At 39.9% G+C, this 22725-nt stretch overlaps 1 protein-coding gene across 2 annotated transcripts in view; it reads right to left on the reverse strand.

Moving 5' to 3' along the window:
* Positions 1-1853: 1853 nt before the first annotated feature.
* The window catches only part of FHL2 (four and a half LIM domains 2), a 40924-nt gene continuing 20052 nt past the window's right edge, over positions 1854-22725 (reverse strand). For both annotated transcript variants that reach the window (XM_061472628.1, XM_061472629.1), the window contains exons 2-6: positions 16442-16621; positions 9323-9497; positions 5966-6135; positions 4167-4353; positions 1854-2721 (exon numbers count right to left, since the gene is read on the reverse strand). In XM_061472628.1, the coding sequence (XP_061328612.1) occupies positions 2570-2721; positions 4167-4353; positions 5966-6135; positions 9323-9497; positions 16442-16597 (840 nt within the window). In that variant the 5' untranslated portion in view covers positions 16598-16621 and the 3' untranslated portion in view covers positions 1854-2569. The remainder of the gene's footprint in view (positions 2722-4166; positions 4354-5965; positions 6136-9322; positions 9498-16441; positions 16622-22725) is intronic.

The following is a 22725-nucleotide window of genomic DNA, read 5'->3' on the forward strand; positions in this document are numbered from 1 at the left end:
TACAACATAAAAGGCACTTCTCGAATGCTGTAAAATGGTAAGAATGTGTGTTTTGAAATAGTGTGCTGTTTTCCTTTTACTAAACTCTTGTCCAGGTTTTGTACTTGAGTATAGCAAACTTTAACGTAATGTACATTTTGTATGTAAAGAGTTGTCTTTTAAGTAACCTTATCCTATTTAAATAAATTCAATTAAAAGCAAACAAAGTAGTGCTGACTTGTTTTTGTGATGTAATTAAAGTTGTTCATTTTACACACATTTCAGTAGACTTTGAAGTGATTAGAACTTAAGAAAGAGCTTACAGGGTAAAAGACTTGTTTTTGTGATGTAATTAAGGTTGTTTATTTTACACACTTACATTTCAGTGGACTTTGAAGTGATTAGAAATTAAGAAAGAGCTTACAGGGTAAAAGACTGTAGCAGCTCTGGAGTTTAGCAGCAGTTAGTGTTGTGTGAAGTGCTGGTCCTTGCACTAGTGTAGTAGCCTGGTAGGAGTTCTGTTTTCTGTGTGGCTTCTTGGCAGTAGTTTAGAGTTTAGTCTATATTTTGTTGTAGTTCCAGTTGTAGGATCATGTGTATTGTTGCGTGTTAAGGAGTATGCAGAACTGTACTGGAATAATAGCATGATGTCTTGTTTTCAGGCTAGTTTGCTTTTCAGGCTTGTCGTGTTTCACCTCACTTTCCTCAAAGCTGGGACCATTTTGCCATCTATTGTAGTTATTGGAGGGCAAGATACAAGCCATACTGCTTTTGCTCCCTTCCACTATCCCCTTAGTAATCTTTCTTTTCTCAGTAAAGTATTAGAGCTGCAATGTGTTGGGGGATTGTCAGCTTCCAGAGGAGAAACTGAGCTGCTTGCCCTCCTCTGTAAGAGGGATTTTCATGGCCATTCTTTACCACAGCCTTCATCATAGAATAAAGTAATCAAACAACAGAATTTAGTAATTCAATGAGATCTGATTTACACAGTGTGCACTTCAAAAATGTCAGCCAGCAAAGTTCTTCAAATGGTTTCCCAACCAAATCTTACCTGACGCATCTATTTGTTGAATTAATGAGAGAGGAATGACCTGTGAGCACACTACACTTGGTACAAAAAGAGGCAAATTCAAGAGTGGTGACAGGAACTAGGAGCAAACTTTTCCTACCTAGTTACACACAAAGTGTATGCCTAATCCTTCTTTCCACATCTGAAGATTCCAATTGGAAGTGTGACATATTACTTTCCTCCTTTTGCTGGATGCAAATGAATTCCATCCAGAAGGTGTGCCAGGATCATACATTTGTGTAACATGGGCGGATTTCTTGAGGTTTGTTTTGGGAAGTGTTAATCTTCCTTTGGATTATTTCCTCTTGATTTTATTGACCTGCTAGCATTCTGTGGTTGAACTTTGCCTTTGCAGCAGACATGTAGCAGAAATGACGCTAGAGCAAATGGTATTTACATATTGCAATACATAACAAAATGAAAGCATGCCCTAGCATAGAAGTTAAACTTCTGACTTTTGCAAAGATGAATGTCTTCTGAGCTGTCTTGACCTTTCTTGCTGAGAAAAACAGTATTTTGTTTTTTAGTTTAGAGCCTACTAGCACATTTTTATCAGCTGCATTCCATTCAGTATTTTCACACAGTTGTTTAGTTTTGCCGATAATTTCACACTAATTTCAGTTAGTAGCAGACTATGTTGTATCAGCAGGGTCCATCTGAGGATTGCCTAAACCCCACAGGTTCCTAATGACGAAGTGCAAAAAAAGTTGTGTTTGTGTGGCTCTTGCATTATGTTCCTTCAGACTGTGAAAGCATTTCATTTGTAAATATCTAATATGTAAATGCAATTAAACCACAATCACTATTTTGTTTTAAATGATTTTATTTTGAAAAATACAATGTGCAGCGTAATGTCGACTAACTGTAATACTGACACTGTCAATCAGAACTTGTACTTCACACAATGATCAGCTAGTCATGCAATAAAATATGTACCTGTTACAAAGCACTCCCACTTCAACTGTTTTATCATTATATCTCTTCATTGCATGGCACACATCCTTGTACATTGAACACCCTCTACATTCACGGTCTTTCTACACACTTGACAGCGCACACTAGTCACATAGCTTTAGAACACTGAGGCGAGACCACATCCTTACTGAAATTGAATGGGGTTTGCCATTGATTTCAGTGGGCTGAGGGTTTCACCCTGAATATCCATCTATGAATGTATTGTATGTGGCCATTGTAATCCTTGAACTACATCACTTGCTTGTAACCAGAATATGGAGTGCAAAACCAAAAAGAGTATGTTAAGTCAGTAACCCCCAAATGATGTTACGTCTTGGGTTTTGCATTGGTTTTGGTTAGCTGTAGCAATCTTGAACACCACCACTGCTACTAGGGATTTTGAAGTTATTTTCCCTCCAGATTTGGAGAGTTTGGAGAAAAAGTTTAAGTAATGTTAATAGTACAGCGAAAGTCAGAGTGGCAAAGCTAGTTCTGAACATCTGTGTATTTCAGACTATATATTGCAAGCATGGCTTTCCTCCCTCTCCTCACCTCTTGTTTTGATCTTTAAATATCCTTCCCACACTCAGGGCAAAGGATGTCATCCCTTTCTGTGAGGAAGCCTCGACCCACTAATGAGAGAGAGCACTTCTTACAGTTAAAGCAGTCATTATGCCACTGCCGTTCTTCAAAGGAGATGTACTTGGTTCCTCCAAGTCCTGTTTGAAAACCAAAAGCATTCTGTTACAAGAAAAGAATAGCACATCAGCCATCAAGTGGTGCTGTTTCAGACAACACTCAGGTATCAAAGGGGAGACATAGAGCAGTGAAAAAATGCCATTGTGACTAATCTGTTTGTTGCTGTGCCTGTTTTGCTAGCCTTATTCTGTACCAGGTATAATTTTCAAGGTATGGCACTGTGATATACAGCAGAAAAGGAAAGCGACTGCCCCTGAACAGAAGTCTGATAGTTTTTTTCTGAATGTTTTATGGTGTCTTCAGTTAATTGTGTTTTCTAAATATGTACTTAGATCATTAAAAAAAGTCTTCACAGGTTGTGTCATGACTTGAGCCACAGCTTTGAGAGAAGAGTGCCTCAAGGAGAGAAGCAGGATAGCAAACTGCAAAAAGCACTGAAGAGTGTGAGGCTGTGGAGGTTGTCATGAGGGGTATTGAAACTGTACAGGAAAAAAAAAGGGATAAATGTCTCTTAGTAATTATCTTTTGCTTAACCTCAGAAAGGGCAAACAATTTTAATATGATGCTTTCGAAGGACTAGCTGGAAGTCAGTGAAAAGACTTAGTTGAGCATATCTCTTACCTGATGAGAGGGGGTTTGGTTTTGTTTTGCCTTTAGTAGCAACTTTTTGAAAGAAACAGCATGTGATAGAAATGCAGTACTGAAGAGGGATATGCCTCTTTTCACACAAACAGAAAACAGTACCTGTGGTGTTACACACTGACTTTTCTTGGAGCTATGCAATCAAACATATGTTGCTGAGGGACAGGCACAAGGGCAGAGTAATGTGAGGAGAAAATGGTCCACATATAAGTCAGATTTGCAGTCTTGGCCTGTATGCATCATACTGTTAAATGCTGATTACTTCTTACATGAGGTTATATTTTTATGCCAGGTGCTTTGCAGTAAAGCTCTAAGCAGTTGCTCCTTTAAGTACTTTTATACTGGAAAGCAGTATCTAAAAGTCTTGTGATGTCTCAGTTGCTGTCCTGAAAAGTCAGGGTAGAAATCCTCTAGAAATACAGCATGAGATATAAGCCAGTTGGACACTTTCTGCTGGCAAAGGGACTGTTGTTGCTGAGATCAGTGATCCCTTTCATGAACTCAAGTGGAATGATGTGCAGAACATGCGTATCCCACTGCGTGAACAGCTGTGTTGCTGTGGGTCCACCATGTTCCATGAAAATTGGGTGGTAAGTGGGAAACTTCAGTTTAAGGACCTCTTCTATTTCTTTTTGTTAGGCATTTGAAAGGCATCTTAAGTATTTAATTTCACACATTGTATTGTATGTGAATTGTACAGTGTCTTGAGTTTCCCAAGTTACTCACAATGAACTACTGAGCTGTTTTTAACATTAGAAGCAGTTCACTGGGAGAAAACAAACAAGCAAGCAAAGTTTAAAGGCACTGGCCATGGGAGACCTACCACTGATTGGGTTTGTGCATCCAGCACACTTTTTGGCATAGAGGTTGCAGAAGCAGCTCAGGCAATATGCAAACTCATCCCTGGAGGTAAAGCGTTGTCCAGACAACTGCTTCTTGCACGCAGTACAAACGAAGCATTCTTTGTGCCACGGCTGCTCTCGGTAAGTGACACCTCCTGTGGTGATAGCCTGTTTCATGGAACGTAAGACAAGAAGTGTTTTGTTGAGGGTGGCAGGTTTGATCTTTGCTTTGGGAGAGAGGAAAGGCAATGAGGTTTTTGTGGGTGGGAGGAGGGAAAGAAAGCTTAGCAGCAGCAAAATCATCATTTTGGCTGGAGCTGACTTTGAGAAAATCATGCAAGTGTTTTATGATAATTTCCTAATTTATATAAAGAAGTCCCATACTTTCTTCTCCCTATATTGGATAATCTCACTCTCATTTATTTCTTTGTTTTTAAAGCTAGTCTTTTGTATGTTGCTTTTCATATGCATGTGCTAGGATTCATCTCGCCTCTGTTCTTTTACCTGTCACATTCTTCATGGTGAAGGAACTACCTCATGTGTTTCGACTTCCCCATCACTTTCCTTGGCAAAGACTTTTATTTCAAATTTTAGCTGAACCCTGTGCTTTTCTAGACTTTTCTCTTAGAGCAAGTTATTTGCGAAACCAGCTGTCCTGATGTTAGGCAAATGGGACTTTTTTTGACCGTTTGAGTATTCCTCAGCAAGCTGTAAAATTGGGCAGTTTAAGTTTTCTTCCTTTCTTCCGTAAAGGGAGATTCCCTAGGAATCAGGCTTGTGTGTGATCACTCTACCTAGTATCTGTATTCACCTGTGTCTTTGCTCTTTCACAAGTATTTCTGAGGCTGTTCTCAAATGTGATTAAAATGGGATACTAGACAGGTTTTAACATATGAAACTCCAATTCAGAAAATTAATGAATGGATAGGAGGTAATTAGGTATACTTTAGGTCAAAGGCTGAAAGAAAAATTGCCTTTACTTGTTTGGTTTTGCCTCTGCAGCAGCAAAGATGCAGTTATTTTTGGCCAGCTGTTATATGACCAGTCTCCAGCTTTGCTTGACTGGGAGGTCAAATGAGCAGGTAGCATACGTGGAAGAAAGTCTGGGTAGGTTGGGCACGGGTGGTGTGCTGGAAGCACACAGGACAAGATGAAGGAAACACTGGCAATGGGAAAGGGAATTTAATGTGGGTATAGCCATAAGTTTGGTTGCCTATGCGTATATCCATACGAAACTGGGATTTGTTAGTTCCATAATTAATGATTCTTTTTAGGAAATGATTCTAAAATTCCTATCAGTGCCTGTGTATAGAACTTAGAAAACTCACAAATAAAAGGTCTTTAGCCTAGAAAGTCAATTTCCTGAGCATATTTAGCTTATAGTGTTCATTTCAGGAGCAGCATTTGCTCTGTGTAACACTTATCTCTGTCTTGAACTTCATTAGAATATTAACATGTTATCAGTGCTAGCTTATTTTCCTTCCAGTTGAAATGTTTAAGTGTATGATGGGTTATACTTTAATGAAGTTATTCCACTGCAGAATTATTTTCTTTTTAAATGTGTTCTCCTTATGGTTTCAACACAAAGGGTCTTTGAGTAAGAGAATTCTCATTGTAGTAAATGCTGTGCGTGGTGCAGAATGGGAACTGAAATGGTCTCTTAAAATCAGTTGATTCTGAGTGTTTTAACACATGGAAATAAGGCATTCTACCTGCTTGGAGGTAAAATTGGATGGACTTCAGTCACTTGGGTTTTAGGTAAGTAAAGTAAGAGCCTTACCTTCTTGCACTGGACGCACTGCATGGCAAACTGCTTTTCATAGCAGGGTACACAAAAGTTTTGATTGTCCTTAGGGATGAAACTCTTTGTCCCAATAGGCTGTTGGCAGCGATAGCAGATAAAGCAGGTCTCGTGCCAGCTGTTGCCCTTGTATTCCATCTTCCGAGTACCTGTAATGAGACCAGAGCATCAACTGAACCACTTCTGGCTGAGACAGATGCAATTTGTACCTCCTGTTTGCCTGGCAGCTGGTTGTCAGTTAGGAAGCAGCGCAGCTGTGACACAGGTGCCTATTTCATGTTCCTACCAGCTTTGCATGGTATTTGGTACCATTTCGGTTTTTGAAGAGTGAGTGGTTCTTCTCCTGTGAAGAAGAGAAACATTTACTGCTAATAATGAAGGCTTAGGACACCTTTTTGTGATATTATTTGAGTTAGTAATAAATTCTAATGCACAGGAAGGTTTTGAGGATTAGCAAGACAGCAATAAAAGCTCCTGTTAGTGTTGAGTGAAGGTAAGGCCATACCTCCTTAGAGTTTGACTTTGTTCATTCCAAGTCTCTCTTTATTTGTTTTTTTCAGACATCTGCAAGATAGCTGGTTAATTCCTTGCAACCTTCTTGCGTCCCTTTCCCAGTAAAGCATAGTCACTGTCTGAGACAAAGGATTATTTCATATATGCTGTGGGGCCTTGTTCCTGCCCTCATTGAGGTCCACTATAAATTTGCAATGGTTTCCAGCTGTGCAACACTTATCACAAATGTTCTTCTGTCTCTTGAAACTTTCAGGTGAGACATTGGCACAGGGTGCCCAGAGAAACTGTGGCTGCCCCATCCCTGGCAGTGTTCAAAGCCAGGCTGGATGGGGCTTTGAGCAACCTGGTCTAGTGGAAGGTGTGTCTGCCTGTAGCAGGGGGGTGGAACTGGATGAGTTTTAAGGTCCCTTCCAACTCAAACCATTCTGTGATCCTGTAAAAAGCAGAAAAGTGGTATGGTAGCTAGGAGCTGAATAAACTTGTCTAGAATGAAGTTTTAGGGTACAGATACTGTGCTTTGCAGATTCAGCCCACTGTATGACAGGTGGACTCACCCCTTCCAGGGGACTGGAGATACCCTATAATACGGACATATTTCTTTACACGCTATGTAATTTCTTATGTACCATTTAAGTCTGAATATATGATACAGGCCAGAAGGGAAAGGAAACAAATGATGCTGCTACGGTTCTGCATTACTGTTGAAGCCTGTAGCAGCAAGCATGATATCAAGTGCTTGGAAGACTGACAAGCTGATCATGTTGGCTAATGATGAAGAACCACACTAACTCCTTTGATGCCAACTCTCCACATCCCCGTTACTTCAGGGTAGAGTTTTACCATTTTCCCCTTCTGAAGCATTAAGTTCTCTTTGTTTACTAGTTGCATATTTTTCTTCTTTTAATTTACTTTTGTCCTATTAAATTCTGCCCAGAGGCATACTGCAGGATTTTTTAATTTATTCCATTTTTTGTAAAGAACTGACTTGCATAAGGGAGCTGTTAATTATCTTTCTGCATGATGCTTACATGCATGAATATTTCTGTGTCATTTTATTAATGCACACCTTTTAAAGAATTATGCCCTCTTTGTGCTGCTAGCTTTCCATATCATACAAAGGTGAAATTAATCAGTCCTTGAAGGAATAATGTTCTGGAAAAAGGAGATGTAGGGTTGCTTTTTTTTTAATAACCTAGAATTTTCACATTTTAGCTGTTCTCTCTTTGGGATTGTGTTGCCACTGAAACTCAAGGCAGGGGGAGCTCTGTTTGTTAGCTGCTGAAGTCAGTGGGAGTTTAGTTTGAAGAAGGACGGAAAGATCAGGCTTGTAATTACTTTAGTATTTAATGGGCATGTCATGATAATGCTTTATTAAATCTAAATTGTACATTTAGTGGAGCAAAGCAAAGGGCAAGTGTAGCATTAACCATCTCCATAAAGGGTATCCAACCACTTGCTGGTTCTTTCAAAATGAATTATGCTTCAGTTGGTGGACACAGTGCTCTGGTGCAGCTCCTGTACTAATAACATGGTATGCTGTGTAAGCAGAAAATACAAGTTGGGTGTATGGGTCTCTGAATGTGGTGACATCGTGGCTACCTTGAGTAAGCAGCTCAAGACCAGTTGGTGATTGCAAAGCTTCATAAAAATTGATATCTTTTGTTTCTGATTACAAGAGAAGAAGGGATTCTCTGGGTATATCAGTCCATTACTACATATCAATCTATAGCTTGCATAATAGGCAAAAGAGATCCATTTGGTAGATAAGTTCACTGATCATGAGGGTGAATTTGATGAACAATCTTAAAAATATATACAAATACGTAGTTCCAGCTTTAAAACTAGCACTGGCTACTTCCAAACATGTCAGGTGTTAGTGCTGCATCAGTAAAACCAGGTGCCCATGGAATAATAGAAGGATATGCTAAACTTGAATGGATAGAGCCATCTGCTTTTAAATATCATTGTTGTTTCATTTATATGTCCTGTTTGATCATCAAGCCCTTAGATGCACAATGTTGTGGGTTTTAGCTTTTGTCGAAGATGACCAATGTCAGAACCAGCCAAGGAAAAATTTTACTGGAAGAATTAACTAGTAATTGTTATGGAGCATGTACATGGATTTTTCAATTTGCTTTTTAATATTTTATTTCTGGACCAATATTCCTTCCACTTTAAGCCCTCAAATCATCACAGAATGCTATTGTACTGACATGAGCAGATGAGGTTTTAGCAATCTATCACCATAACCTCATGTTTTATATTGAAAAAGAAAATAGCTCTTTCCTGTTTCTTCATGTCTTTGTGCTCAAGAAAGACTTTGGAGGCACTTTGACCAATTTTTCATTTTTTATGGGAGAAGCTAAACTTGGAGTAATTACATAGAAAGCTAAATTTTGAATTAAGCAAGCTGTTAAATTTTCAAGCTGCTTTTGATCTTCAAGCAGTGGAAGCCATTCAGGACAGAACACAAAGTTGGGATTGGACAGAGAGATCAGTTTTAATTGTCTAGCTATCAAAAGCCTTGTAATGAATACTGCTATAGAAAATCATAAATCCTATTAATAAAAATGCTAAATGAAATAAATATTAATTGTCAAGAGTAATCTGCTTCATGTGAAGAACAATTCTATCTTGTTCCATTATGAAAATTACGTGTTCTGGTCAAGGAAATGACTTGGAATGCACCATTAACTGTATTTTACAAAGTTCACCATGACTTAGCAGATAGAGTCAAGGATAAATGTTTGTTATAAATGTTGCTGAATTTGGGCTTGTTATTTAGTCTAATCTTTTCTTAGTCCAAAAAGTGAGCATCCTAACCTGGCATAATAGTCTTCTTGCACTCATTACATTTGGAAGAGTATTCGTTGGAGTAGCAATCAGTACAAAGTAGATGTTCCTCTTTTGCAGCAAAAGGTTTGTCCACCAATGAATTCTTGCACTGGAAGCAGTGGAAGCAGGTTTCGTGCCAGTGGCGGTCCTTGTAAGACAGATCCTGTAGAAATCCAAAACCATGGAGTAAGTGGAGTGAATAGTTTGCACAACTGGAAGCTCAGGGAATACAAACACATTCAAACCTGAACCACAGCCAGGAGCTGAGGCTAATTCACACAGCTCAAGAAAACAGAATGTGCTCATGAAGGTGATCTTGTTTTGCTCTGATAACCAAGAACAGCTCATGACAACTATTAATCCTTTTTCAGTTCAAGGCAACCTTCATGTTTTTTGCATGGCAGAGGAACAGTTAGTTTCAGGTAGGTATTTACTTTGAAAATAAAGCTCCACTTTTGAGTCAGTTTTAAAGTTGTTAACCTTATAGGTATAATAGACTTCCACTGATCATCTTAACTGTTGTTGATTTGTATGTCATTTCCTTCTAGCTCTTCACTACTGGACATAAATCCTTTTCCCAGTTGCTTTCTGGTATTTATTCAGTTCAACAGATTCCACAAATGATGGAATTGGTTTGATCTCTGCTACTTTTTTTTTTTTCACTACAACTAATTTTTGGCTCTCGTGTTTTGGTTTACCTATATGTTTCAAGTATGAATCAAACTGAAAGATGAGAGGCTACATTGTACCTGCAGACAGTGATTCAGAACACTCTGGCCAAAGGATTAGCATGGGCATCTGAGTACTTATAAAACTCTCTGCAGTAGCACTTTTATTATTTAAAAAAAACCCAGTCCTTCTAAAAATTGTGACCTGAAGGGATGAATTGTGCCTTTTAAAATCTAAATGAATTTAATTTAAAATAATTAAAATTTAAATTAAATGCAATACTTCAACACTGTCTTTGGACTTCAAAGAAAATGGAGCTTAGATCATTATAAGAAAATATACAGGCTTTGGTTTGAGGTGGGAGTGCAGGGGGCTAGTATTGTAGTGAATGGGCAGTATAAAAACATAGCAGAAATAGCTTCTCAGGTTGTAGCTCAAGATCACTATATATTAATTTCAAGCGCTGAATTTGGTTACCTGAAGGAAAAGAATGAGTTGTGGATCAGCAGATTTTTTAATTGTGAAAATGGAAGCATCTCGTAGTGTTCAAACACGACTAGGCCTAAGCTGCTGTTAAGTCAGTACAGTCACAGGTAACTCCAAATGTTCAGTCTCGGCCCAAAGCAGAAGGAAGATACTGTGTATTAGGCTAACCTAAAATAGCAGCCTGCAGGAGCCTTGTTCTCATGAATAGCTAACAGGAAACAAAACTGAAATAGTTTTCCTAGCTCAGCTGGTATGTGGTAACTTGTTAAACTAGAGTAACTTCAGTCAGAACTTGACCATGCAATTAAGCTTTTTGTCTGGACATCTGTGCTACTCACCTAATCTCTTAAATCGCTGTGAGTAACAATTGGTACCCAACGTGTCTCATCTCTGAGCTTGCACTCAGAGACAAAGTATCAAAAGTTCCTCCTTTAAAGCTTTCAGACAGTTGTTTGTTCAGCTTGTCTATCCTTTTCAGCTAACTCATTTTGAAACAACACAAATTTCTACTGCCAAATTTTAATCTTTTCTAGGAGAAAAATGAAAAAATCTTCATTGGAATTTATTTACTTTTTTTTTTTTTCCCTTTTTAAATGAAGTTGAATAGCCTCAATCTGATCTCAAAGGGGAATAATATTTTCAACAAAAAAATACGACCTACAGCCAACAGTTTTCCAAAATGTGAAATTTGCCAACTAGAAAGTAGAATGACAACAGATCTGGTTTTCTTTCTCTTGCAACAGAGTGTATTCAGTTTATTCCCTCCTAACTTCCCCCCTACCTGCTCCTTTTCTCCTTTTTCTGCAATATTCTACAAGCTGGTTTTATATCCAAAACTCCTGTGCTGATATCTGCTTCAGTTCTTCTTTGTTTTATCAATAAAATTTTACCCTGGGGAAGGTGAGTGCCTTTTAGAAGAGGAGTAACGAAGACAAGGATTAGGTGTCAATGATGAAAGGCTTGATCCTGAGTCAGTTACCTTATGGTACAGGCAGTAGCTGGGTAGGTGAAAATAGCAGACATGTCACCTTGGTAAAGTGTCTGGGAAGCAGGTCTGTGGAAAGGGACCTGGGGGTCCTGGTAGACAGCAAGCTCAATATGAGTAAACAGTGTGCTGCTTTGGCAAAGTAAGCAAGGTGACATCAGCAAGGGCATCACCAGCAGAGATAAAGAAGTCATTATCCCACTTAGCATTTGCCAGGCCACACCTGGAATACCACATTAAGTTTTGATACCCGCAATACAAAAAGAGATGTGGGCAGGCTAGAGAGAGTCCAGAGAAAGGCCAAAAAGATGACCAAAGGACTGGGAAGCATGCCGTGAGGAAAGGCTGAGAGAAGTGGGTCTGTTCAGCCTTGAGAAAAGAAGGCTCAGGGGAGACCTTATCACCACGTTCCAGTATTTAAAAGGTGGTTACAAGAAATTGGAGACTATTTTTAGAAGGAGTCACATGGAAAAGATGAGGAGCAATGGCTGCAAGTTACTCCTGGAGAGATTGCAACTGGACACTAGAGGAAAATTTTCCACAATGAGAACAATCACTCATTGGAATGATCTCCCCAGGGAAGTGTTGGATTCCCCAATCTCTGACACTTTTAAGATTCACTGGACAGGGTGCTGGGACGTCTAGTCTAGGTCATGCTTTGCCTAGAAAAGTTGGACCAGATGATCCTTGAGGTCCCTTCCAACCTGGTATTCTGTGGCTCTTTGATATTGCTTTCTCTGAATCTGTCACATATCAAGCAAGGAAGTCTGATTTTGTCTAATGATTGTTCTCAGGTCAGTAACAAGGTGACTGAAAATATAGTTTGGTCTACTTCAGTGTATCTGTAAAATATTGATAAGCATGACTTCTCAGCTACTTTATGCAGCTCCAGGGAAATGAGTCCCTGGTGCTCCGTATAGGTGTCAGACTATACAGAGCACGCAGATGCTCATGGATGTGTTCTGTCCTCTACGAGTGTTTTGCAGTTGAAGTGCAGAGAGCACCAGACCAGTTCCAGCTGTGAAAAGAGAAGGGGGAGAGGGCAATGCCTGTCTCTGCAGAGCTGCAGTAAATCCTGCAGTAGAATTTGCAGGAAGAACAGTTACATTTCTTCTGAAAATGGAAGATAATGTTTCCCTTATCTGGTTTCATTTGAAGATGAAAAGTAAACAAATTAGCAATCCCTGAAGCTACTCAGATTTGAATGGGTGCTTTTCTCAGCCTGATCTGAGACTTAGCCTCAGCTGAGAATTTCAGCTCAGCATTCCCTGGGACAACCAACTTAATGATGGATGTTTCTGAAACAGACATCACGCAGTGGGCCAAGTGGAAGTCCTTTGTAGCCATTGTGCTGAACCCATCCCCTTAGGCATATGAGAACAGGTAAATGTATCTCCTTCTTTTAATATTCCACTTCATAATAAGTAGTCTGATATTCAGTAATATACTGCAAGGGTGTTGTAACTCAAGACAGGGTTTAAACATTAAGAATTAGGAAACCAAATATTTTCTGCCTTTCCTTACCCACATTATTAAAGGGCTTATTTTTTGTTTAGTTTATATGTAATACCAACCCTTTTGATTCAATTTTGGCCTCCTGCATGCTGAAACAGTAGCTTTATCTCACAATCCACTCTTAATTTCATTCTCACATATTGCAGAGGTTTTCACCCCCTCCTCCCTGCCAAGGCCAATTTATGGACTGCATTAAACACTGGATTACTGTAGTTATTGCTTGTATTTGTGATGGTTTCTGTACCATAAGGCCTGCAAGGAAGCAATTTAAAAAGGCAAAATCAACAAAAAGTCACACTTCAGCAGTTAAGCAAATGAGAACATAATGGATGGATTTCTAGAAAGAAGTATGAAGCTGTAGGTGTTGTCAGCATTCACCAGGGATGCGGGCATTGAGAGGCCAATTCCTTTCAGAAAGAGTAAATTTCTACTGGAACCTGTTTGCATATGGATAATGTGTAATAGCTGTGAGAGAAATGGCATCCTGTCTTCATACTGCCTGCCAGTGCCTCCTACCACTCAGTATATGAAGCTTTTAATCTGCCTGTGAAGGTTTCATAAACATCAGCTAGAATTGTTTACAGTTAATGAAATGGCTTTAGTCCAAAGGTGTCTGTCATTCAGACACATATTGCCATTTGGGAGGTTTTTGTGGCAGGAAAAAGAAAAGGATTTAAAATAAGGAACAAATTAGCTATTACTCAGTTACATTCAGAGTTACCCATAAATTACCATAGAAAGATAGTGAGGCAAATTCTCCCCTGATTTGAATTCAAAGAAAGCGTCTCCTCAGATAGGTGTCTCTGTGCTGTAGCTAAAACACAAGGTGAAAACCTAGCATCAGTTTGATCCTCTCAGAGCCCAGTGCTGTCAAAGTTGGAGTATTAGCAGTGTCTGAGGAAGCTTAAGTTCAGCCCAGGTGAACTGATGCTGCGCACCAGCGCTGATACACTACAGTAGTGTGAGAAGTGGCTATCCTCTTGTTTACACTGGTTTTACTTTCATGTAAACCCTTTCAGCTATAGGGTAGTTGGTTTTAACTGGGAGGGCTTGTAGGAGGGAAATTAAGAGCATCTCAACCATAGCTGGGTTTTCGGTTCACCTCTTAGTATAGAGAAACAGTGCTGCCCAAGAAGGGACTGAGGATCTGAGGTAAGGGTTACATATTACTTTTCAGGTTGTCATGTGGATGTGAGGGTGGGTGCCCCTGCCAGATACATAAATCTGAATGTGACCCTTTCTGACAATGCTGTCACTCCATTAGGTTTTTGTTTGAGATTTTACAGCTATATAAAGGCTATGTCAGAACATACAAATAAATATGAAGTCTATTCTGTACTTGCAGTAAACATACAGGTTTTATTCCCAAACACAGTGCAATTTATCTTCTTTGCTCGGGGGAAAACGCAATGTGTAAAAAGATATATAATAAGACACATGAATATATGTCTGTGAATGTTTCGCATGTATTTATATACCTATGTATAGATACAGTTTAATGATGAGCAGAAACATGATTTTTTTTGTGCCTTTCTGTTCATGGGTGAATTATGCTCTGTCATATAGTGTCATATAGAGGCACTTGTAATGGCTCTCTTAAACATATTCGCTAGAATCTATTACTTCCATTGAAAAACTACTCTAGTTTTCCTCTCAGTGGGAACTTTGATATGACCTCTTTTTCTACCAAACCACACTTTTTTTCAGAAAGCTTGCAGGAATTTAAGTTTGCATCTTTTATTCATCTGTCAGGATTTGGTTAAAATTGGTCAACAGGTTTGAAAGCTGCAGCATAAAGCATGAACAGCTACAAATTTCAGCAATCACAGAAACAAAAAAGATGCAGTTGTTTCTGGTGCACTTTATAGCTCTCTAAAGAAATCTTTATCCTAGGTGCTAAAGATTTCTTAGAATCTTTTTTAGTTGTGTTTTCTACATATTGGTCTGATTATTTACCAATATAAGATATTCTTATATTGCAGACAGTTAGAGGCTTTTTTTCCTATCTGCTGTTATAGTGTGTCTTGCTTAAAAATACAGAGGATCAGTATATCAGATAACACCTTCACTCCCTAAATCCATAAATCTGGGTTGAAAAGTTCAGCCTGATTAATTCCTGGACACTTTGTCCAAGATTTGTTGAAGCTGGTCCAAGTTTTTAAATTCTTGAATATCAACACATGGAAATATCTTCTCAGGGGATTAGAAAGAGACATTAAAACAAAAGCACATTCTGGAATGGGGCAGAAATATTTTGCTTTTTCGGGTCAAGCCAGCTGTATCTCTCCTCTAATCTGAATACTTATGAGCTGTAGGAAAGCTGGCAGTTTTATACCCTCTTGCAATTTACTGCCAGTTCCCTGTCATGATGGTGAACCTTTTTAAGGCTTCTGAAAGGGGCTTTCCTACTGATTTGCCAATAGGGTGGGATAGATCAGTTTGGAACATATGAGACATTTATTTTTCCCAGTCTGAGTAAGCATGTGCTTTTATACCTCTGAACTAGTGATAGAGTGGTAGTTTGAGTAATAGGAACTGATTGATGTTTCTAGAGATATGGATCAGCGATGTAGGAAATCAAAAGTCAGACCTCCTCATACCACTCAAGAATCACATCAATGGCCATGCACTGCAAATTGCTGTTCTAATGCAAACTCACTCTGTCAGTGAAACTCTCAGCCAATTCTGAGCAGGTCAGTTTTCTGCAAGGAGGATGTATACTGGATGAAGTCTGTCTGTAGCAGCCCAACACACACGTCACTGGATGGCTCAAATACCACCTGCTTCATTCAGTCAAACTGTCATGAATTCTGATAGCTTTGGTTAATTTTAAAGAAATACAGGTGGCAGCACCTTATTTGTGCCGGGTAGGTGTTTCCATGGGGTGCAGCAGCGCATAGCTCAGGCAAGTGAGGCCTTTTCTCTGTCCTTTCCAATCTTTAGTTATACTCCACTGTATTTACAAGAATAATTATTCTGTGTTCTGACTTACTGCTTGGGTCAACATTAGCCATATTTTGTGGTCCGTGAGTTGGCAAATAATCTTGAATGCATCTTGTCTGTTGGTGGCAACTGAGCTGAGGTCACTGCAAAGCCAGCAGTGAGCTGGCTCTGACTCAAAGTTTGGCAAAATCAGTTTCTGCCACCTTTCCAAATCCCAGCTGGCCCCAAAGACAACTGGACTCTGCTGATGAGTTAGAGATATATTCTAACATCAGATCATCCTATATCTTACAGGAAGAAAGAGGTGTTCTTCCTTAACATGCCTGCTAAAGAAAGGTTTGCCATGTGAAGTGGTGAAAAACAGATACAGGGGGTCAGAAAGCACGCTTTCCCATCACAAGAAACCCCAAGGTAGCTGTTAAGCTGGGTCTTTCCAGCACCATGATTCAGAGCTACGTATCCAGGTTACTCTGTCAGGGTTTCTGTAACAAGACACAAGTCTGGCATACCTTGCAGTCAGCACCAATAGGTTTTTTGCATTCCTCACAGGTGTTGGAATAAAGGTTTTCGTAGCATTTCACGCAGTAGGGGCTGTCCTCCTTCAGGATGTACTTCTTACCAAACAGTGACTCTTTGCAGTAGTGGCAGTCAAAGCGTTCAGTCATGTTGGTGTCTGGAGACCAGCTAACCTGTCATGAAGACAGAAATAGGCACAGGTCAGACTGAGATACCTTTGACCCAATCCCCCAGTAAAGGTATATCAATTCTAGTTAATCACATTTTACCTCTACTTGAAGTAAATCTTTCAGTCATATAAATGAACACAATAGGAAGAAACTGGACCCTAAATCTTGCAGTGCTGTGTAATGAAAATAGTCTATCTAACTTTAGCCCCCCCAGTGAACTTGTCTTTGACCAGAGCTAGTGTTAGAGGTGAGAGAGGAGTAAAGCCTGTGTTTGAAGAATTCACATAGGATTTGTGAATGGGATTTGACCAATAGGTCCAAAACTAGAAGTTATTTCTGTAGGGGATGGAGGGAGCCAAGTACATTAAGAGAATGAGCCAGCTAGTCTGCAGAAGGAGCAACATCTCCTCCATAGGGCAAGAAAAAGGTTTGCATTGCTGGTAGACTTTAGTCATGCACAAATTGTTGGACACCACTGTTAGGTGCTCCTGCCCCTCCCTTCTCTACATTCTCAATGAGCCAATGTCTGGCAATCATTGCCCTGCAGTGAGACACCAACCCTGCAGCTCTGCTCATGCATGGGACTATGGGCACTGTTAACAGCAGGAAACGTGGGGCAGTGATTGTACATCTGATTCTTCCCTGATGCAGTTGAATGAGTTATCCAACAAATGTGGCATACTGGGAGACAAATGGGAACTAGCTGCCCTTGTTCAGACAAATGTCAAACAATGACTGTTGACAAGCAGAAGAACCTGCAAATGGTTTGTCAGCTTGTCTGAATTAGGGACAACTGCTGTTTGCTCCTCAGGACTTGTTATATCTCCAGCATTTTTTGGACGTGCACACAAGCAATGATGACACAAATGCCTTTGATTACTTGCATGAATACTCATTGTTGCCTGGGACAAGTTATTTTGAGTTTCACTGGAGTCATCAACTTCTTTCTTAACCTGAGGCTTGCAGCATGTGTTGCACCTGAAATCTGTTAGGAGGTTACAGCTGGAGCTGTCCATTTAGGCAGGGAAATTTCCCAGGCGGAAAGTACATTCCACCTGGACTGCATGATCTTCACTGCCTGCCAGGACTCATCTCCTCTTTAAGCCCCATTTGATCTATAAAGCCTAAAATGTTTTGGGTACTAATGGCTTAAGAGTCTACCTCTGTCTTTCATGTGCAAGTGACATTTACAGCAGCTGCAGTCCTTTTGCCAACTTCAGCTCTTGGTTTTAAAGAGAAAGCTGTTACTTGCTTAGTGTTCTTGGCACAGGTTGCTCAGTTCTGGAGTTTGTCCTCTTTTTCTCCAGTAGAAATCACCCTTAGGGCATTCTGAAATCCTGAGTTCTCCTCCAGGATTTCAGTTTTTATTATTATATTTTATTCCTCATTTCTGGGGTTTGATTAAGGTTTTAGGGCAGTCTGAACCGGCAAAGTTTGTTTTAATGGCTAGAAAGCTTTTTTCTATGCTCAACTGCTGATTTGTGTAGCGACTAGCACAGACTAAGGGGTGGGTGTTCTTAGCACGTAGAAGTAGACAAGTGATGGCTCAGCTGCTGGGAAGTCTTTTGAACTCCAAGTAACTACTGATGAAGAAAGAGAAAGAAACTGCTAAGCTCCAAATTGTGCTTGGAAGAAAAATCCTGACAGCTGGTTATCTGTGTTACTGACAACCCAGGAGCAGCTTTGACCCTAGAAATGCTCTGGGAACTAATTAACTGTCTTACCCCAAAGGGGAACTAGGAGGCTGTTAGGTGCTCTTGGTCCTTAAAGAGTAGGGAGGATCACAGAGGGTGATAACAAAAAGACAGAAAGTAAGAAGACTTATGGTGGAGAGAAAAGTGCAATGACTACCCAAAGTTCCATTCTAGAATGTCTCCACAGCAGCAGCTAGCAACGAAAATATAAGGGAGGAGAACAGGGCCAGTACAGAGTGATCTTTCCTTAATAGCTGCTTCCAGGAAGTTATCCTCCTCTTGAAGCAGAGATGTCATCTTTGCCACAACATTTAAAAAGGTGATGGTGAATTTATTTTCCCCTCTGATATGTCAGTTTTACATGCCCGACCTACATAGCACATTTGCACTTTCCTAAGAAAGAACTAGAAAGGACCTAATTTCCTTCAAGGAGTAATTTAAGCAAAATTAATGGAGTTAGACCAATATAAACTGGGTCTGAGAGGAGTGATAGCTTTGTCCAAATAGTCTGTATTTAAGACAAATCAGTACTTTTTGCCAGACTTTATTAGATAATTTTTCCAAATGATAGGATTTGGTTATGCAATTAATGTACATTATTACTAAGTTAAAGTGTGAGCAGGAACCATTTATGAACTTGCATTTTTCACCTTTTTCAGGATTAGTTCTTTCTACCCCTGAATTAAAAGTAGATGTGTGATACCAAAGGGTGAAAAATTTCCCTGCAGTCACGATGTGCAAAAGCAAAATCATAGACTGTGATTCTTTTACAGGTTTATACCATTTCTGTCCTTCATCCAAAGCTGCTAAATCTGAAATATAGAAGTGCTTTGTGACTGGAAGAGGGACTATTCCTTTGGAGATGGACATTCCTGTCTCTTGGTCACATGAGGTTTCTTTGTGAGTGCTGTATGATTTTCTGAGAGCTTTTCAGGGGAGCAGAAAGCATTATTTAAGCATTATTTAATAGATCTATTTAATAATTTATTTAATTATTAAAAATTTTATGCAATAATCATTTAATAGTCTCTGCCTTTGTTCTAGAAAATACCTGTGGACTTGCCTCCCTATCCTGAAAGCGATCTCATTTTGTTAAATGTGCTCTAAGATTGTCACAGGGGATCGTACCCCTCACCCAAAGCAGGGATATGCAGGCCTGATTTCTATGTCCCAAACAGATTTAGGGGTGAACTCTTCTGTATGAGGACAGTGCAGGGGCATCACTGGACGGGGTTCAAAGCAAAACTCCAGAGATCTGGGAAATCAAAGGACAAGAAGGGAAAGTTTCCAAGATCTGCGTTTTGGTTTTAATTGCATGAATCCTTTACTGGATCTGACACCAGTCTCAGATCCAATATCTCTTCAAGTTAGGATTTCAGGTTCATGTGGTTTCATTCAGAAAATTGTAATTTGGGGTGATGCATCTCAAATTCCAGGCTGTTTAGATCTGGATCTTGGATTGGATTTCATGATCTACTATGTGGTAATTTGAGGGTATTTGACAATTTTTTCTTTTTCCTCTGGAAAGAATTCAATGTAAAGTAATTATGGGTCCTATCTATGAAAAAATCATCAGGAATGTCAAACAAATTGGTTCACTTTTGTCTTACAAACAAGAAATGTGAAATAATCCTAAGCAATGTTTTTGCCCGTCACTTTGTACAGGTCTGTTGGTTCCTGTCATACAAAAAAATCATGCTTAGTTTAGTGTGGGCTTTATGCTCTGCTTTGGGCTTTAAGAAAAAAACGCAGAAGACATGCACAGTTGTGGATGGACACAAATTGCAGTTCAGCTTCCTTGCCATTGATCTATTTCTTCCTCACGTATTTGATACCTGTTGACTGTAAAACTTTATTGGCCAGAGGCTCTTCTTTATAGCACCTCTTTGCAGTACAACAAGGTCTTTGGATTTGATCATAACAAAAGTAGTCATTCTATACTTGTGGGTTTTTTTCAGACTTCATGAAGGAGAAACTGATTTTTCTGCCATGCAGCCTCCCTCCTACAACATTAGACATAATAAGTACATCTTCAAAAGGAAAAGAGCTTTCCATTGCGTGCCTAGGAGAGAAGTTATAGCTTATGCCAAATGTTAGCGCTACCCACGTTGTGTCTCCCAGGAAGTAAGAATTGGCATGAAAATTACCAAGAAGTTAGTAGGCTGACTTAAAAATTATGCTTCTTTCCTCTTCTCCCCCTGTTTGCTCAGTTTCATTTTACTAGCAGTAATCGTTACAGTTAACATATCACCTCATAAAAATTAGGGATTGTAATGTCATTAAGAAATCATCTAGTGTTCTCCCATTGCATGAAACTATTGACTACTGGGAAAGGGGAGTAGCTGGACCTGACCTTGCCTGCTTTTTCAACTATATCTGCAAGCCTAATAAAAGGTGTTCTGCCCATCCCTTACCTGAACTCCCCTTAGGGGATGTTGAACACTGAGAGGTACAGACACACACGCACAAGAGAGAGAAGGAAGCCGAGAGAGAAAGAAGCCAAGAGAAACTGTCTAAATAATGTCAGAGTTGTTTGATTTATATCTGATCTCTTGTTGTAACAGTATCTGGAGACATGGAATTAAGCCCCAGTAGATGCCAAAGGAGGACTTGCTATTGACTTCGGTTAGGTTAATAGGGATGGGGATCTACCTGTGCCCCTGGAGCAGGATGTTCTGTTAGCCATGTGTGCAGGAAATAGAAGGTCTTTGGAGACACCCCTCTTCTTCCAAGATGAACACACATTTCTCTCATCCAACTTCTTTCCCAGAAGAACTGTGAACATTGGGAATTTTCTATCTGTTTATTTTCCTTCCCCTGAGAAAGGAAGATTTGTCTCTGGCAACTCCAGTGACATAACCCATGCAGGTCTAGAGCATTTGGAAAAAAATTATGTTAATGTTCCAAAGGCTAAAATGCAAAGATTTATTTGCAGCTCTGAACTAGAAGTTCAAACTATGCTGGTCTTTCTGGCAAGAGGTGATTGTTTCCCTGTAACTCTTGCAGCTACTGCCACATTCCTTATCTAGTATCTCATTGCAGCAACTGCAAGCCACTCTTAGAACAGCTAATAATTTTTCCAAACCAGGCTATAATGCCATGCAAGAGGATGCAGAGGAAAGCTAATCTTGTCTAGTTTTCATTTACTGTAGGAAAAGAAGGAATCACCATTTGCCACCAGCACTGGCTAAAAAGAGCTGTATACAGTCAGAATCCATTCAAACTTCAGCGTGTGGAAGTTAGCTGGTGTAGGTGCACACCATGGACACTAAAACAGTCCTGTGTGTTTAAATCTAGATTTAGACATTAAGGGGTGGCATCTCTCTTTCTTTGGCTGGCTAGGTGTAGCTTATGCCCTTCTTCATGGGTTGAGCACCCACAGATACTGTTATGACAGAGCAGAGGGAGAGGGAACCTGAATCCTTGGAGGTCTTGCTGGCTGTAGGGCAGGTGTTGCCTCTTCGACTTCCTTGGATCCTCGACCCTTCAGCAGCAGGCTCCTGGCCATGGGGAGCCAAGGGGGCTGATGCACGACAGCCAAGTCTCCCTCCCTGGGCCAGAGGAGGACATTAACTTCCTTACGCTAAAGACGGCCAATGCAAAAGCTAATCAGGTGCTGAGTGTCAAGTGATGCACAGCCCATGCTGCAGGAACCCCAGCCAGCCATTCTTCCCTTCCATAGCCCCTGTGTCCCTGCCAGTGGCTACTGGGGTACTGCTGCATTCCTTGAGTAAAGAGAGGAAAATGAGAATACATTTGCAAGGTTACTGGGACACTGAAGCTTGTTACTATCACTATTGCTCCTACCAGCATCTTTGTGCAGGTCCTTAAAAAGGTCTGCTTTCTGAGCAGATGGACTGCATTGACATGTGCAGGTAACCAAAGCATACCTGGTTCCTGTCTGGCTTGTAAAGTCAGCCTATCATAAATTGGAAAGTGGACAGTCTGCTATTTAAGATTGTTTTCCTTAACATACTATTAATAAAGAAAAACAGAAAATATTTCTTGTGTGGTGAAGCTCCTCATGTACCTGTCTAAAGTAGTCCCAGTCATAGTAGTGAAGAAGGAGCACTCTAGTTGTGGTTTCTGTGTGGTTTGTTGTGTTTGGCTGTCAATAGAGATCTGTTTCAGTATGGATCCACTCCAGCAGTGGTGGACCAAGCACCGGTGGTAGTAACTACAGATGCCACAGAAGAACTGAGCGCTGACACTTTGAAAGTGTACCACACACAGTTTACACTATGATTATCTGAGGTTGATACTAAAATGAATGGAGGATGTATGGTCTTAACAACATTCCTGCATGCATTTCATTACAAAGGACCCTATTGAAATAACATGGAACATGACTTTTTACCACAGCAAGAAAGAGCACAGTTCAAGTGGAAAGGCTGCTCTTATTTTCTATTTTAA

This window comes from Pezoporus flaviventris, unplaced genomic scaffold (genome assembly GCF_033815535.1).
Source record: "Pezoporus flaviventris isolate CSIRO_AGI_PZ_B2104156 unplaced genomic scaffold, CSIRO_AGI_Pfla_v1 ptg000072l, whole genome shotgun sequence".
NCBI classification, from domain to species: Eukaryota; Metazoa; Chordata; class Aves; order Psittaciformes; family Psittacidae; genus Pezoporus; species Pezoporus flaviventris.